The following is a 14,149-nucleotide window of genomic DNA, read 5'->3' on the forward strand; positions in this document are numbered from 1 at the left end:
TGCCTACCTGATTGGCACCTGAACCACAAACAATCACCCCCTCCATCACTTACCCACAACGGTAGCAGGATGTACCACCTACAAGATGCACTGCAGGAACTTACCAAGGTTCCTTAGACAGCACCTTCCAAACCTATGACTGCTACAGGTTAGATGGACATGGGACGTAGACACATGGGCACACCACCATTTGCAAGTCCTGACTTAAAAATATATCGCCATCCCTTCACTTCACTGGGTCAAAATCCTGGAACTTCCTCCTTAACAGTACTGTGGGTGTACCTACACCACTTGGACCGCAGTGGTTCAAGAAGACAACTCACCACCACTTTCCCTAGGACAATTAGGGATGGGCAATAAATGCTGGCCTGGCTGGCAATGTACACATCCCATGAATTAATTTTTAAAATGGAGGTTGCATAAATGGTGGCCAGTCACACCTGCTTGTGATAAACTGGTTTTGTCATAGTTCTTTTTGTCAGATCTGAAGTTTGCAGACACTCAAGTCTGGGGATCATCATATTTGAGTTTGTGTAATTATCCAGTCAACGGGAGCTGTAGGTTGCAGAAGCAATCTCACCGTTTGAATATCTTTTCAAGGCAGGGTACTCCACCCATAGACATTTACAGTTCAATGACTTTCCAGAGATAGGAGTTCATTCTTGCCTGTGCAGAAATTAATTACAAAATTCATCTAACCCCCCCCCCCCCGGATTCCATCTTGGGCCAAGGTAAATTCATGTTGTTCTTTCTATGTTCATATGATGCAAGTGCGACAGGCTGGATGGAACAGAGGGACCTTTTCTGTCCATCATTGTTGATCTGCATGTATTTGCAAACTTGGGGCTATACTTCCCACAACAGATATTTTAACTTCCAGCTTTATCCTCGTCACAAACCTAACAAAATGCTAGACTAAAAACACACTATCCTTTAGGTAATGAAGCAGGAAAATACTCTTTGGATAAAATTCTGGATTTCACCCTCCCTATTCACTTTCCCAATACAATGGATCAAAATGGTCACAAAGAATGTCTTTATAAAGCAACATTCCAAAGCACTTAATAGTCAATGGGTGCAGTCTTGTAAGTTGTCATTGTGATAAACGCAGCAGCCAATTTGCACATAGCACAGTCCCACAAACAGCAGCAAGATAAAGGAACAGTTTGTCTGTTTCTGTGCTCTTGGTTGTGGGTAAATATTGGTCAGAACACCAAACTCTCCAGCTCTTCCAGTGATGAGGATTTTTTTACATTAAAATGGCACGTCAGCTGATAATGAGGGGCATGGACAGAGTGGATAGTCAGAAGCTCTTTCCCAGGGTGGAAGATTCAATTACTAGGAGACATAGTTTTTAAGATGCGAGGGGCAAGGTTTAGAGGAGATGGACGGGGCAAGTTTTTTTTTTCCACACAGAGGGTGGTGGGTGCCTGGAACTCGCTGCTGGGGAAGGTAGTGGAAGCAGATATGAGAGTGGCTTTTAAGGGGCACCTGGACAAATACATGAATAGGTTGGAGAGAGGGATATGGTTCCTGAGGGGTAGGGGGTTTTGGTTCAGACAGGCAGCATGGTCGGTGCAAGCTTGGAGGGCTGAAGGGCCTGTTCCTGTGCTGTAATTTTCTTTGCTCTTTGAAACCGTGACCTCAGCTCAGTCTTAGGTGGGGCTCGAACCCACAGTCTTCTAGTGGAAGGACCAACTTGCACGAGAAGTTGATACAGATGGTCAACTGCACCACTCCTTGCACAAACAGCGAGAAAAATACGTAATGTGAAGGCATTTAGACTTGAAAGTGCGATTTCCCAAAGCATTTTCTGAATTGGGAAACACATATTTCCTTTAATTGAACAGAACGAAGGTGCAGTAAATTTACGCAGAACAGAGGACATGCCAAACAGGTTCACTGAAGGGTAGCCTTAACACATTAAACCATGAAGCATGTTACAAGCAACTCAACAATCCAACAACAGGGATCAATTGGAACAGAATAGAAGTCAATGAATAATTTTGTTGCACATTTAGGGTAGTAAAACCTCTCTAAATGCTGTTAAACAACATTTGACACCAAGCTAAAATAAAAACAGAAAATGCCAGCAAAGGTCAGCAGGTCTGGCAGGATGAGTTAACATTTTGAGTCCGTATAATGAGAAATAGAGTGTTAATGCTTTGAGTCAGACGGACTTGAAGCGTTGCTTTTCTCTCCACAGATGCTGCCAGACCTGAGTTTTGCAGCATTTTCTGTTTTTATTTCAGGTTTCCAGCATCCGCAGTATTTTATTTTTATTTGACACTAAATTACCTATGGCGAGATTAGGACAGGTGAGTGAAAACTTGGACAAAGAGGTCATTTTTAATGAATGTCTTAAAAGGAGAGTTGGAGAGATGGAAAGGCTTAAGGAACAGATGAATGCCGGAGCCTGCGTCCCAGGCAGCTGAAAGTACAATAGTCGAGTGACGGGAATTGGAGATGTACAAGGAGGTCAGAATTGGAAGAACGCAAAGATCTTAGGAGGGTTTTATGGCTAGGGAGTGAAAAGGCCAGGGAGGCCAAGGAGAAATTTCTTCACCCAGAGGGTGGTGAATGTGTGGAATTCACTACCACCGAATGTAGTTGAGGCCAAAACGTTGTCTGATTTCAAGAAGAAATTAGATATAGCTCTTGGGGCTAAAGGGATCAAGGGATATGGGAGAAGGGCGGGGGGAGATCAGGATATTCAATATCCTGAATCTCCACCCCCCAGTAGGCTCAAAGGGCCGAATGGCCCACTCCTGCTTTTAGTTTCTATATTATCCAGTGATATTCCTTCGGCTTGCGCTAGCGTCTTGCAAGTAGATATTCTAGAATGCCATGGAGAAACTGGCAATGGACAACAGTACAAGAATCGGACTGTCACTTCCGTCGACGTCCTTCTTACTGGCAGGAAAAGCATGGCAAAGGGGGAGGAAACTGGGTGAAATGATAGCAATAGACAAACTAATCTGTTGCATGTAACTTCCAAATTCCTTCAGCAACCTTCACAGGGCAGAAAGTGCCAATGCATTTTCATTAGTGACACAACAGCCGTGGCTAAAGGTGACAAATCAAATTCTATTACCTGGGATTCTAGACTTTTCTTTCCAAACTATTTTTATCATATTTAATGGTCCCATCCAACCTTCCAAGAAAACTGCAAACCAGTGGTCTTAATTATATGGAAGTCTAACAGTCCCCTTCACAAAGCGTTCATGATATAATATATTTTTGAAGTGTTGCACAAACACTAGATGTGCACTACATAGTTGTCTGTCACTCATGTGGTGCTACTGAAGTAATAAATTAAATTTCTGTGCCATACCTACGCTAGGGAGGTGTAGAAATGAGGTCATATTGTCAATAACACGTAATTTAGATTATATTCAGAACAGGGCATGGTGCTTACACTCAAGATCCCTGCGTCGTTTCGGAGTGGGTATAAATAGCTCCTCTGTAAAGCAGCTATCTAGAATTTGAACATCTGCACCAAGAACACTTCAGCAGCAAAGATCCTCTTGTAAAGGGCTGCCTTGGTAAGTACACTGTATTTTCTATTGCATTTTGCTTTTTCTATTATTTGAAATATTTTTCTCAGTTGCACCATTTCCTGGAGACTGCAGAGGGGGGCAAATTTGTCGAGACCAGCTAAATTGGATTTTTATGCCGTGCTTGCGAATATAAAATCCAAGACAGCAGCTGTAATTCTGCAGTTAACGATAAGATAAAACAACATTGTGCAGGATTTTTCTTTTTCCGTAGAACTGAATGTTCACTGCTTTTTTTAGAAAATGGTTTGAAAGGGGAATATTAATCTAAACAGAACTGATGCCGGCACTTTAGTGAAGGGTGAATATTTAATTAAGTAGTCTTTCTCAATCAATGTCATGGCAAAGCTTTTTGATCATATAATTCAATTTTTTTTTTAAATCAGATTTTTTAATGCAACAATAAGTTACAATTAAAACTAACATTATATTTTAAATCAATAATTTATTCATCAGGAATGTCCTATAATGGATGGATTAGGAGTAAAAACATAATCATAACACAACATACCAATTTGGCACAAATCTTTTGCTGCAACACTCTCTGTTGATTTATTCATTCCAGAGCATTGTGCATCTAGTTGTTGTTTCAAGGCAATAATAATGGACCATTCAGACATCTGGGTTCTTAAACAAATCCAGGCAAGAGGCGCTCTCCAACACCAGCGTGGAACGGTGCCACGAGTATTAGAATGCAGGGCATGTGCTTGAGATTCTCTGTGCAATTATCCTCTCAGCCAAGACATTTCATTGAATGGCTGAGATCGGGTACTTCCAGAGAGTATTTTATTTTGTGAAGAAGTAGCGGGGTGAAGTAAACCTGTTGCTTTGGGCAGCTCATTTCCTATTCTGGGTGCTTTGGATTTATCCACCTGCTAATCCCAGGAAAGCTGCATAGTGTAGGGGAAACGGCAGAGGTGATTTTTTGCTGTTTTTGTGGAGGACAAACCAACCAACGTGCAATTATCTTCTTTTATAGGAAAACAATGGACTATTTCACATTATCCAGTTGCTTCTTGGCCCTGTTGTCCATCCTACCTTCAAACACAGCGACCTGTCCTTCAACGTGCTCATGCAAACAAAATGACAGGTATGTAGACTGCTCAGGCAAAGGCTTAACAGAACTCCCGGAGAACATCCAGGACAACATAATATCCCTAAACATTTCCCACAACAGCATTAAAGATCTCGGTGACGTGCTGAAAAATTTCAACAACATGAGGTTCCTCGACATGTCCCACAACCTGCTCACTCACATGCCAACTGAGTTTCCACGGGCACTTTGGGAAATCTACGCTGTCAATAACAGAATCAAAGTACTGAAGAAAGAAGATACTGTCAGTCAGTGGAACCTGAAAAAACTGGATCTGTCTAACAACTTGATTGAGAGGGCTTTTCTAATTAACAACACATTAAGTAGCCTCAAATTCCTCAACTTTAGTGGGAATAGATTCTGGACAGTCCCAACCAACATGCCTTACAACTTGGTGACTTTAGATTTATCTCACAACAATTTGCACAGTATACTCCCCGATACTTTCCATCAAGACAGACTCTCAGAATTGTACCTGAACAACAACCGTTTCACATTTATTCCAAATGGAACTTTTGATCAACTCCATAGCTTGCAGCTGATTACACTGTATGGAAATTTTTGGGAATGCAACTCTCAGGACAGTCTATTTTATCTATTAACATGGATAAAGATGGCGACAGCAAATGTTGTTGAAAAACCATGTACTGAAGAAGCTCAATTCGTTCAGAAAACAGCTTCCATCTCTTACCCAAGCACAATGACGTCACCAAGTCACACTTCAGCTTTTACAGGTCATCAGACTGAAACAAGAATACTAAGTACTAGGCCCAGAGAGAGTGAAGCAAATACTTTCCAATCTTTAGTTGGTCAAGAAACTGGAACGTCATCCTTCTTACAGCTAGTCACCAATGCTAGTTTGAATTCACTCGAACCAAGCTCCGTTCGTGAACCTGACTCACAAATTACAACCCAAAACAGTTCCATTCAAACATTGGGTAGCATTGAAAGTTCAAGCAGTACCCCTAGTGTTACTACTAATACAACTGATGGGCCTTCATTATCTACAATGTCCACGACAACTCCTGAATCCACCTCCAAAAGCACAGTTTTAACCGAATCCACTACAATGACCAACAAATTGAATGGAACAGTGAATAGCCAAACCAGTGGATCAATGTCACGGTCAACATTTGAGTCAATGCCCACTAAAGGTCAGGAGCCAATTGCATCCACTACATTCTCAACAGTCTCTGAGCCTAATATCGTCACTGCAACCACTTCGCATGCTGCAATGAGAAGTATTTCAAATACCATCAAGATTATTCCTACCAGTCTGACTGCTGTGCCAAAGATCAATGGAATCTCTGGAACAACAAGAAGTGTGAAGCAAAATGTGACAACACCACAAAACACAAACTCAAAAGCACATGTGTGCACAGGGATAACTCTCTACATCATGGTTCTCACCATGCTGGTACCACTGGTTGTTTAGCCATCTAAACAAGGTTAACACTTATGGACACTCAGTTAACACCACTTTTGGTCAGTGAATCAGGTAGTTTGTAATTTTTTTAAAAAAAACAAGTCAAGAACAAAGGCCTCCTCTGATGGCTCGGTGAGCCATAAAGGGCAAATCCGATCTCTGTGATGTGTCAGACTAATTTAGTCAGGACTGGTTTGCCCAACTGGAGGGAAAGAAGGGAGAGAAAAGGTACCTTGGGCTTCCCAGTCCCAACAGTGACTCTAACTCCTGCTGGAAGGTGTGCACTTGTGAATGTCCGATCTGGACAGGAATAGGTTCAGATGTGAGCCACCACTGACCACGTTACCCCAACCCCACCAGCATAGCCTTTTAAAGCATTTGGGTCAAAGCTCACACATGAAGAACAACCACATGGACAAGGTGATGGAAAGCAGAATGGGCTACCACTGCACAGTACCCCCAATAGGTCACCACCATCATGAGGAAAGGGGAGAGGAATAAAAAAGTAAACTTCCACTACAAACCAATCCACCAGCAAGTAGCAGAAAGCACCCTTACTAACAAAGGTTATCAAACAAACTACCTACCCATCATGTTTCGAACATTTATTTTTATTTCAACATAAAGCAGTTGTGATACACATTCAGAATTCAAACATTTTCTGTGAAATCAAACTCATATGAATAGTTTAATAATTTTACAACTAAACTAGTTCTGTATTACCTGAAATGTCTAACTGGATTCTCTATCTGTAACATGAAATTCTGAGCATCTTCCTCCTGGTCTATGTGGATGCATGCAACCATTAAATTATTTGTTAAATAACAAGTTAATTGCAATGTAAAATAACTAAACGAAATAAAATGTTGAATCTTGCAAACACATTGAAGGCAGCCATTAAGATATATATTTATTTGAACACTCATTGTGCGCCACCTGTGAAAGATTTCTAGTGGAAGACTGCTGAGGGAAACCCTGCCAAATGCCAAGTTTTAATTCAGAAACTTTTAGCCTGGCAATATTTTGTTTGTTTTGGCAAAGTCTTCATTTAATTTCACAACTTGGAGCAAACCAATGTGCGAGAAAGTTTTCAACGATCCCTTGGTCACCCCTGTCAATCTCTCCACTCTGCATTGGCATCCAGGCCAAATAGTCTCATTCTGAAGCAATTTCAGACTTTATTTTCATATATCTTACAGGCACAAAATAAATGGAGGTTGTCACGATGCCTCGCATTTCTTATAGAATCCTACAGGTGCAGAAGGAGGCCATTCGGCCCATCGCATCTGCATCGACCACAATCCGACCCAGGCCCTATTTCCGTAACCCCATGCATTTACCCCTGACACTAAGGGGCAATTTAGAGTGGCCAATCCACTTAACCCGCACGCACATCTTTCGTACTGTGGGAGGAAACCGGGGCACCCAGAGGAAACCCACGCAGACACAGGGAGAACATGTAAACTCCACACAGACAGTGACCAAAGCCAGGAATCAAACCCAGGTCCCTGGTACTGAGAGGCAGCAGTGCTAACCACAGTGCCACCACGCTGCCCCTTGCGCCAAATATTAAGCATCTGTCTCATTAGTTTATCAATACCCTGGGGGGGTTACCATTGACTGGAAAGTAAACCGGGCCTGCGTATAGTGTGATAACAAGAGCAGATAAGAGGCTAGGAATTCTGCGGCAAGTAACACACCTCCCGACTCCCCCAAAGCTTGTCCATCATCTATAAGGCACGTGAGGAGTGCGCTGGAATAATCTCCATTTGTTCTGAAGAGTGCAACTCCAACTTCCTCAAGAAATCTGATGCCATTCAAGGCAAAGCAGCCCAATTGATTGGCACTCCATCCACCATCTTAAACATCCATTCCCTCCACCATGGATGCACAGTGGCAGCAGTGTGTACCATCTACAAGATGCACTGCAGCAATTTAATAAGGCTCCCTCGCCAGCACCTTCCAAACCCATGACCTCTACCACAGGGGAAGCAAATACATGGGAACACCATTTACAAGTTCCGCTCCATGCCACATACCATGACTTGAAAGTATATCGCTGATACACAAAATCATGACCTTCCCTCCCCACCAGCGGCAAGGATATAGCTACACCACATGACTGCAGCAGTTCACAAAGGCGGTTCACAGCCACATTTCTTGAGGGCAATTAGGGATGAGCAATAAATGCTGGCCCAGCCAGCAACACCTACATCCATGGATGCATTTGTTTATAAATTGCAATCTCCATTGTCGGAGGCATCAAGACATCATGGCCTTATCTGGTAAACAACATAGTTGACAACCCTGTGATTTTATGAAGGAGATCATCCTTTTGTTTCACCTTGATTTTTATCATCACATTTGAAATACACCTAGTGATTCGGGAAGCAAATTTAGCAACAAGACAGAACTCTGTTTCAATGCAGATTAAACCCGTTTAGCAAAGCCTCCAGTAAGCAGAAAATAAAATTGAAGGGCTTGGAAACAAAGTGAAATTCTTCCAGGATTTGATCTCACACCCATCTTCAAACATTTCTACCTGTAATCCATTTAAAAAAAAAACTTGAGTTCATGTTCATATACATAGGAAAACAAGTGAGAGGCAGCCAGCTATAATTCTGAGGAACACATGCAGCTTATCTCACTATGGACTTTTCATTCACCCATTCAACATCCTGAGAGAAATGTGTACATTAAAATAAATATACAGTCCTTAAAAATGATTGCTCTATGAATAATGGAAAGGGAAAGGCACTGATTTTGAAAAGTCCTGGCTGAATTATCACATACAAGCCTTAATAGCAGCTTTCCTTCTCAGAATGGGAAATTCCATCAGTCTAAACTTGACGGCAACAATGAAGATCTCAAAAATAATCCCCTTCTGCAAGCAGTGAACATTAATGCTGCAATACTACACTCTGCAACAAAAGAGCACTTCACTAATGGCTCACTGAGGGTCTCCTGCGGCAGAGAAACTGTAGTACAGCAACACTGTGCACTTCCAATTATAATTGTATGGATTAAAGGACGGCGCAGATGAAGACAGTTTTTTGGACCATTTATCGCCCAAAAAAATGAAGCTCGGTATTTTCCCATCACACCAGCTAGATATCACATCGCAGTAACCTGCCCTCAACCCCCTTTTCTGGCAATCCATCCCAGATATTGTTGATCCCCAAACCCTCAACTTGCCTCTCAACCTTGAACAGATCCCAACAATTTTACAAATTTATTTTTGGATTTTCAATCACTGTCCTGTTCAGTGTCTTGTGTATATTTTAAAAAGCATTTCAAAGTATCTATTCTCAAAGTTGAAGGCCCCCAGTTTATCCAGTTACTCCTCATAATTCATTCTTCCAATACTGAAGAGCATCATTGTTCCCCTAAAGTAAAGTAAAGTTTATTTATTAGTCACAAGTAAGGCTTACATTAACACTGTAATGAAGTTACTGTGGAATTCCCCTAGTTGCCACAGTTGCCTGTTCGGGTCAATGCATCTAACCAGCACGTCTTTCAGAATGTGGGAGGAAACCAGAGCACCCGGTGGAAACCCAGGGAGAACGTGCAAGCCCCACACAGAGTGATCCAAGCTGGGAATCGAACCTGGGTCCCTGGCACTGTGAAGCAGCAGTGCTAACCACTGTGCCACCGTGCTGTACTCAGACTGCGAGTGTTCAAACTGTGTCTTGCAAGCCCAAAAACCTTCACTGCAAGGCTTTCAATATTGCCTCAGCACGATAGCAAATGAGGACTTGAATCTGAATTTTTAAACATGAAGCCTGCTTGGGTTGGCAGGAGGTGGTTTACTGACAAATTTAAACAAGTTGATTTAGCATTAAGTTATTGCCTTGTATTGTTTTACGCATTTGCGATCTGCAGGCATTTCCCAGCTGAGACACAATTCCTGAATGCCCCAATATGAGATGTAGCCAATCAGAATCACAGATTGAGTACTTTTCAACATTCAGTCCTCCTTGGTTAATTGTGCTGCTTACCTACCCCCACTAGAAGCTTCAATCCTAAAGTTTCAGAAGATGCAACACCAACTTAAATGAAGGCAACAATTCAGCAATAAGATACATAGAGGGCAGCACGGTAGCAGAGTGATTAACACTGCTGCCTCACATCGCCAGGGACCTGGGTTCAATTCCTGATTTGAGTCACTGTCTGTGCGGAGTCTGCACATTCTCCCCATATCTGTGTGGGTTTCCTCCGGGTGCTCCAGTTTCCTCCCACACTCCAACAAAAGACTTGCTGGTTAGGTGCATTGGCCATGCTAAATTCACCCCAAGCGTACCCCAACAGGCGCCGGAGTGTGACGACTAGGGGATTTTCACAGTAACTTCATTGCAGTGTTACGGTAAGCCTACTTGTGACACTAATAAATACAAAAGAAATACCAGTTAAGTGCACATGCCAAAACAAAATGCAAATTTGAAACCTTAGGAAACACTTTTAAAAACGGTCAGCTACTCTTCACCTACTGGCTTTTGGAAGCTTTGAAATAATTTGTGAAATATTTTAGTTAGCACTATTGGGTAAAGCCATATGCTGGGGGTAGGGAATAGAATGAAATGAAGGCAGAGTCAGCCTAGGAGCTGACAGAGTTGAAAGAGGTTGAACTGGAAATGACGCAAGAATCCAACGTTGCTGCAATATATCTGGTCTTACACAGGAAACCCTAAATGCGTACTGTGCAAGAAAGGTGACACAACAGCAGAGTACTGAGGGGGTGCTGCAATGTCAGAGTTTCCATCTTGCGGGTGAAATGTTAAATGGAGGACCTTGCATTCCCTCTCGGTGGACACAGAGATCCCATGACACTATTTTGAAGAGCGCCAGAAGAGTTCACCCTCATGTTCTGGGCAATGCTTTCCTCTCAATGCAACACTGCTCAGAACATTCTCTGATGATCAGATTGCTGTTTTGTGGGAGGTTGCCATGCAAAAATTGGGTATCATATTTTCTATGTTACGACAGTACTGTGTTGTCTACCACACGTGCTTTGAGATGTCCTGAGGTTGTGAACCGTGCTTCTGTTGGCAGCAGTCAGATTCTACAGCATAAAGATACACCGTACCCAAAGAAAAGTCTGTTCAAACCCTGAAAAGGATATTCCCTGGCCCCTGGTTACAGTGCTGGTGAGATAGGGCAACAATCCAAGATGGCGAATTGAAACAAATAATTCAAAACCAGGTAATCTATCCCACTTTTAAAACTATGAAGGAATCAACACGGCATATAGTTCTGAGGCGGTCTCTGAATGATCGGCATATTGTACAAAGACTTCTTCATACCGACATTTAAAGGCATAAAATGTTGGTGTGCCCAATTTACTAACTCGCTTTCAAAGACTATCCCACATAGGATGGCAGATTGAGAGATTACACGCACACGATCCCCAGCTGCATGAAAAAATGCTTTATTGATCAAAATATTGAATTTAAAAACTACTTTTCTGCATTACAGCAGTTCAAAAGCACTTCACTGGCTGTCAAGTATTTGGGACATCCTGAGTTCTATCATAGAATCCCTACAGTGCAGGAGGAGGCCATTTGGCCCATTGAGTCTGCACCGACCACAATCCCACCCAGGCCCCATTCCCGTAACCCCACATATTTACCCTGCTAATCCCCGAACATGAGGGTCAATTTAGCATCGCCATTCAACCTAACCCGCACATTTTTGGAGTGTGGGAGGAAACCGGAGCACCCGGAGGAAACCCACGCAGGCACGGGGAGAACGTGCAAACTCCACACAGACAGTGACCCGAGGTGGGAATTGAACGTGGATCCCTGGCGCTGTGAGGCAGCAGTGCTAACCACTCTGCCCTACCCTAGGTGCTATATAAATCCAAGGCTTTTTTTTTTCTAATCGCATTGGAAAAGCCACGGTCAACAAAATCAGATTCCCTATTGTGTGTCAGAACAAAAAGACACCAAACTCTTCAAACATCCAAATACCTGTGTCGATCTGAGGTGTGGCGATCACACCTGCACTCGGCCACCTCCCATGGACTCAAATTCCATCTCTATTGTGGAGCATGCAAGTACAAATGCCAAGTACATGTCCAAAACACAGCATCAATATTACAATCTTCAGTTTCAAAGCATTTACATCATGGGTTGTACTGTTCAGCCTAGTAGACAAACTTGAGATTGTTTGTTGATATACAGATGCATGTGTGCACTATATTAATGTATACACTCTCTTTAAACAGAAATTATAGAAAACCCTGTGTAACAGCAACCAGGTGACTGTGTAAAATCAATTAGCATGTTCCATTTGATCATGCCCGTGATAACCACAGAACCAATTTGGGGCTTATTTTTGCTTTGAGTAGTTACGTCATCCAATGTCAATGTGCTGAATCACGTTAATGCCTCCAACTAGTTCATTTCTAAACACTTCAAAAGGGGATCATATCTAGAAATGATACTCATCCAATGGAATTACACAACTACCGAGTCACAACTGCACAGGGCCGACTTGTCCATTGGGTAAGTACCATGTTTTAAAAAAAACAATTCTGCAAATGCTGGACATGTGAAAACAACAGAAACGGCAGCAAAGGCCTCAGGTCAGGCAACATCTGTCCAAAACAACAGCCAGTGCTTGAGCCAGGCACCCTTTTCTCAAGACTGCGAGAGACTACAGGCTGGCAGCATTTAAACTAAAAACAACGGAAAGTGGGGACAAACACCAGAGACAGACAGGAAATAAAACCGAATGTCCTGTAAAGTATTTGGGCGAAAGACAAGAGGCGATTGAATGACAGACATAATGTTAGCAAGTGGCAAAAGGAGGGCAAATGAGGGAAGCCAAAATAGTTTAAAAGACAGCCAAGAGACTAAATGTAAGAATAGCTAAAGGGGGACAGGTAGAAAGCCCAACAAGGCAGAGAATGTGCTGGCTAGCATGGCATCCAGAAGTACCTCACCATACATTTAAAGAGCCAGTTTTGCTACAGTGTGCTGACCAGCAGTTCCACTGGTTAGAGCAGTCACTGAGATTTTGAAGCAGTAATAAGAACCAGAAGTCTACAACTGGTAAGCAGGACAACACATTGCTGTCCAATACAAAGATTACGCACAAAAAGCTACATTAATCACGCAACATTAACGCGTTGAAGAATAACTTGTGGCAGCTGCCACTGTACAATAACATGTTTAAGGCCAAATACAACAAATGCTAGAAGTGAAAAATTTGAAATTGAGCCAAGGAAAGGTGCGAATTAAGTGACAATCAGAAAGTGTTGTAAGTTCTCAGCATGCCAGTCAATATCCAAACAGCAAGGGAAGGATAAGGCTTGGGGTAAAAATTACGTTGGAACTCTAATTTTTCTCCCCAAAACATTCATTGTTCTCATTTTAAGACGGAGTGGGCTTACTGTACACTTACATCTGCAATTTTAGTTTTAAACCTCCATTTTAATTTTTAGATTGTGGGCCCAGCTTCAAAATTTCTATAGTGTACTGAAGAGTCTCAGTCGATCAACGTCCAAATAGTCAAACTCACCAGAGGGCACCAGAATCGATGCAAGCCGATATTTAAGGATTCCAGTGGCAGAACATCGTTAGAATTTTCACAGGCAGCAACATTCAGAGTCACCAAACTGCAAAACCTCCAAAAACAAGTAGATAACTAATTTGGTAACTAATTTGTTAGATTTTTGTAAATCTACATGGCACTGTGGCACAGTGGTTAGCACTGCTGCCTCACAGCGCCAGGGACCCGGGCTCGATTCCCAGCTTGGGCCACTGTCTGTGTGGAATTTGCACACTCTCTCCATTTGTGTGTGGGTTTTCTCCGGGTGCTCCAGTTTCCTCCCACAGCTCAAAGATTGCTGGTTAGGTGGATTGTCCGTGTTAAATTGCCCCTTAGTGTCAGGAGGACGCGCTAGGGTAAATGCATGGGGTTATGGGGATAGGGCCTGGGTGGGATTGTGGTCGGTGCAGACTCGATGGGCCGAATGGCCTCCTCCTGCACTGTAGGATTCTATGATTCTAATTCTATAAATTGAATCGTTTTGATGCTGGGTTCTTTTCAGGTTAATGACATATTCCCAAT

The 14,149-nt window shown here is 42.5% G+C and overlaps 1 protein-coding gene across 1 annotated transcript; it reads left to right on the forward strand.

Moving 5' to 3' along the window:
• The first annotated feature begins 4,543 nt into the window (after positions 1–4,543).
• omg (oligodendrocyte myelin glycoprotein) lies at positions 4,544–6,085 on the forward strand. The gene has a single exon (XM_078225913.1). The coding sequence runs from the start codon at positions 4,544–4,546 to the stop codon at positions 6,083–6,085; it is 1,542 nt and encodes a 513-aa protein (XP_078082039.1).
• Positions 6,086–14,149: the final 8,064 nt, after the last annotated feature.

This window comes from Mustelus asterias, chromosome 12 (assembly GCF_964213995.1).
Source record: "Mustelus asterias chromosome 12, sMusAst1.hap1.1, whole genome shotgun sequence".
Taxonomy (NCBI): domain Eukaryota; kingdom Metazoa; phylum Chordata; class Chondrichthyes; order Carcharhiniformes; family Triakidae; genus Mustelus; species Mustelus asterias.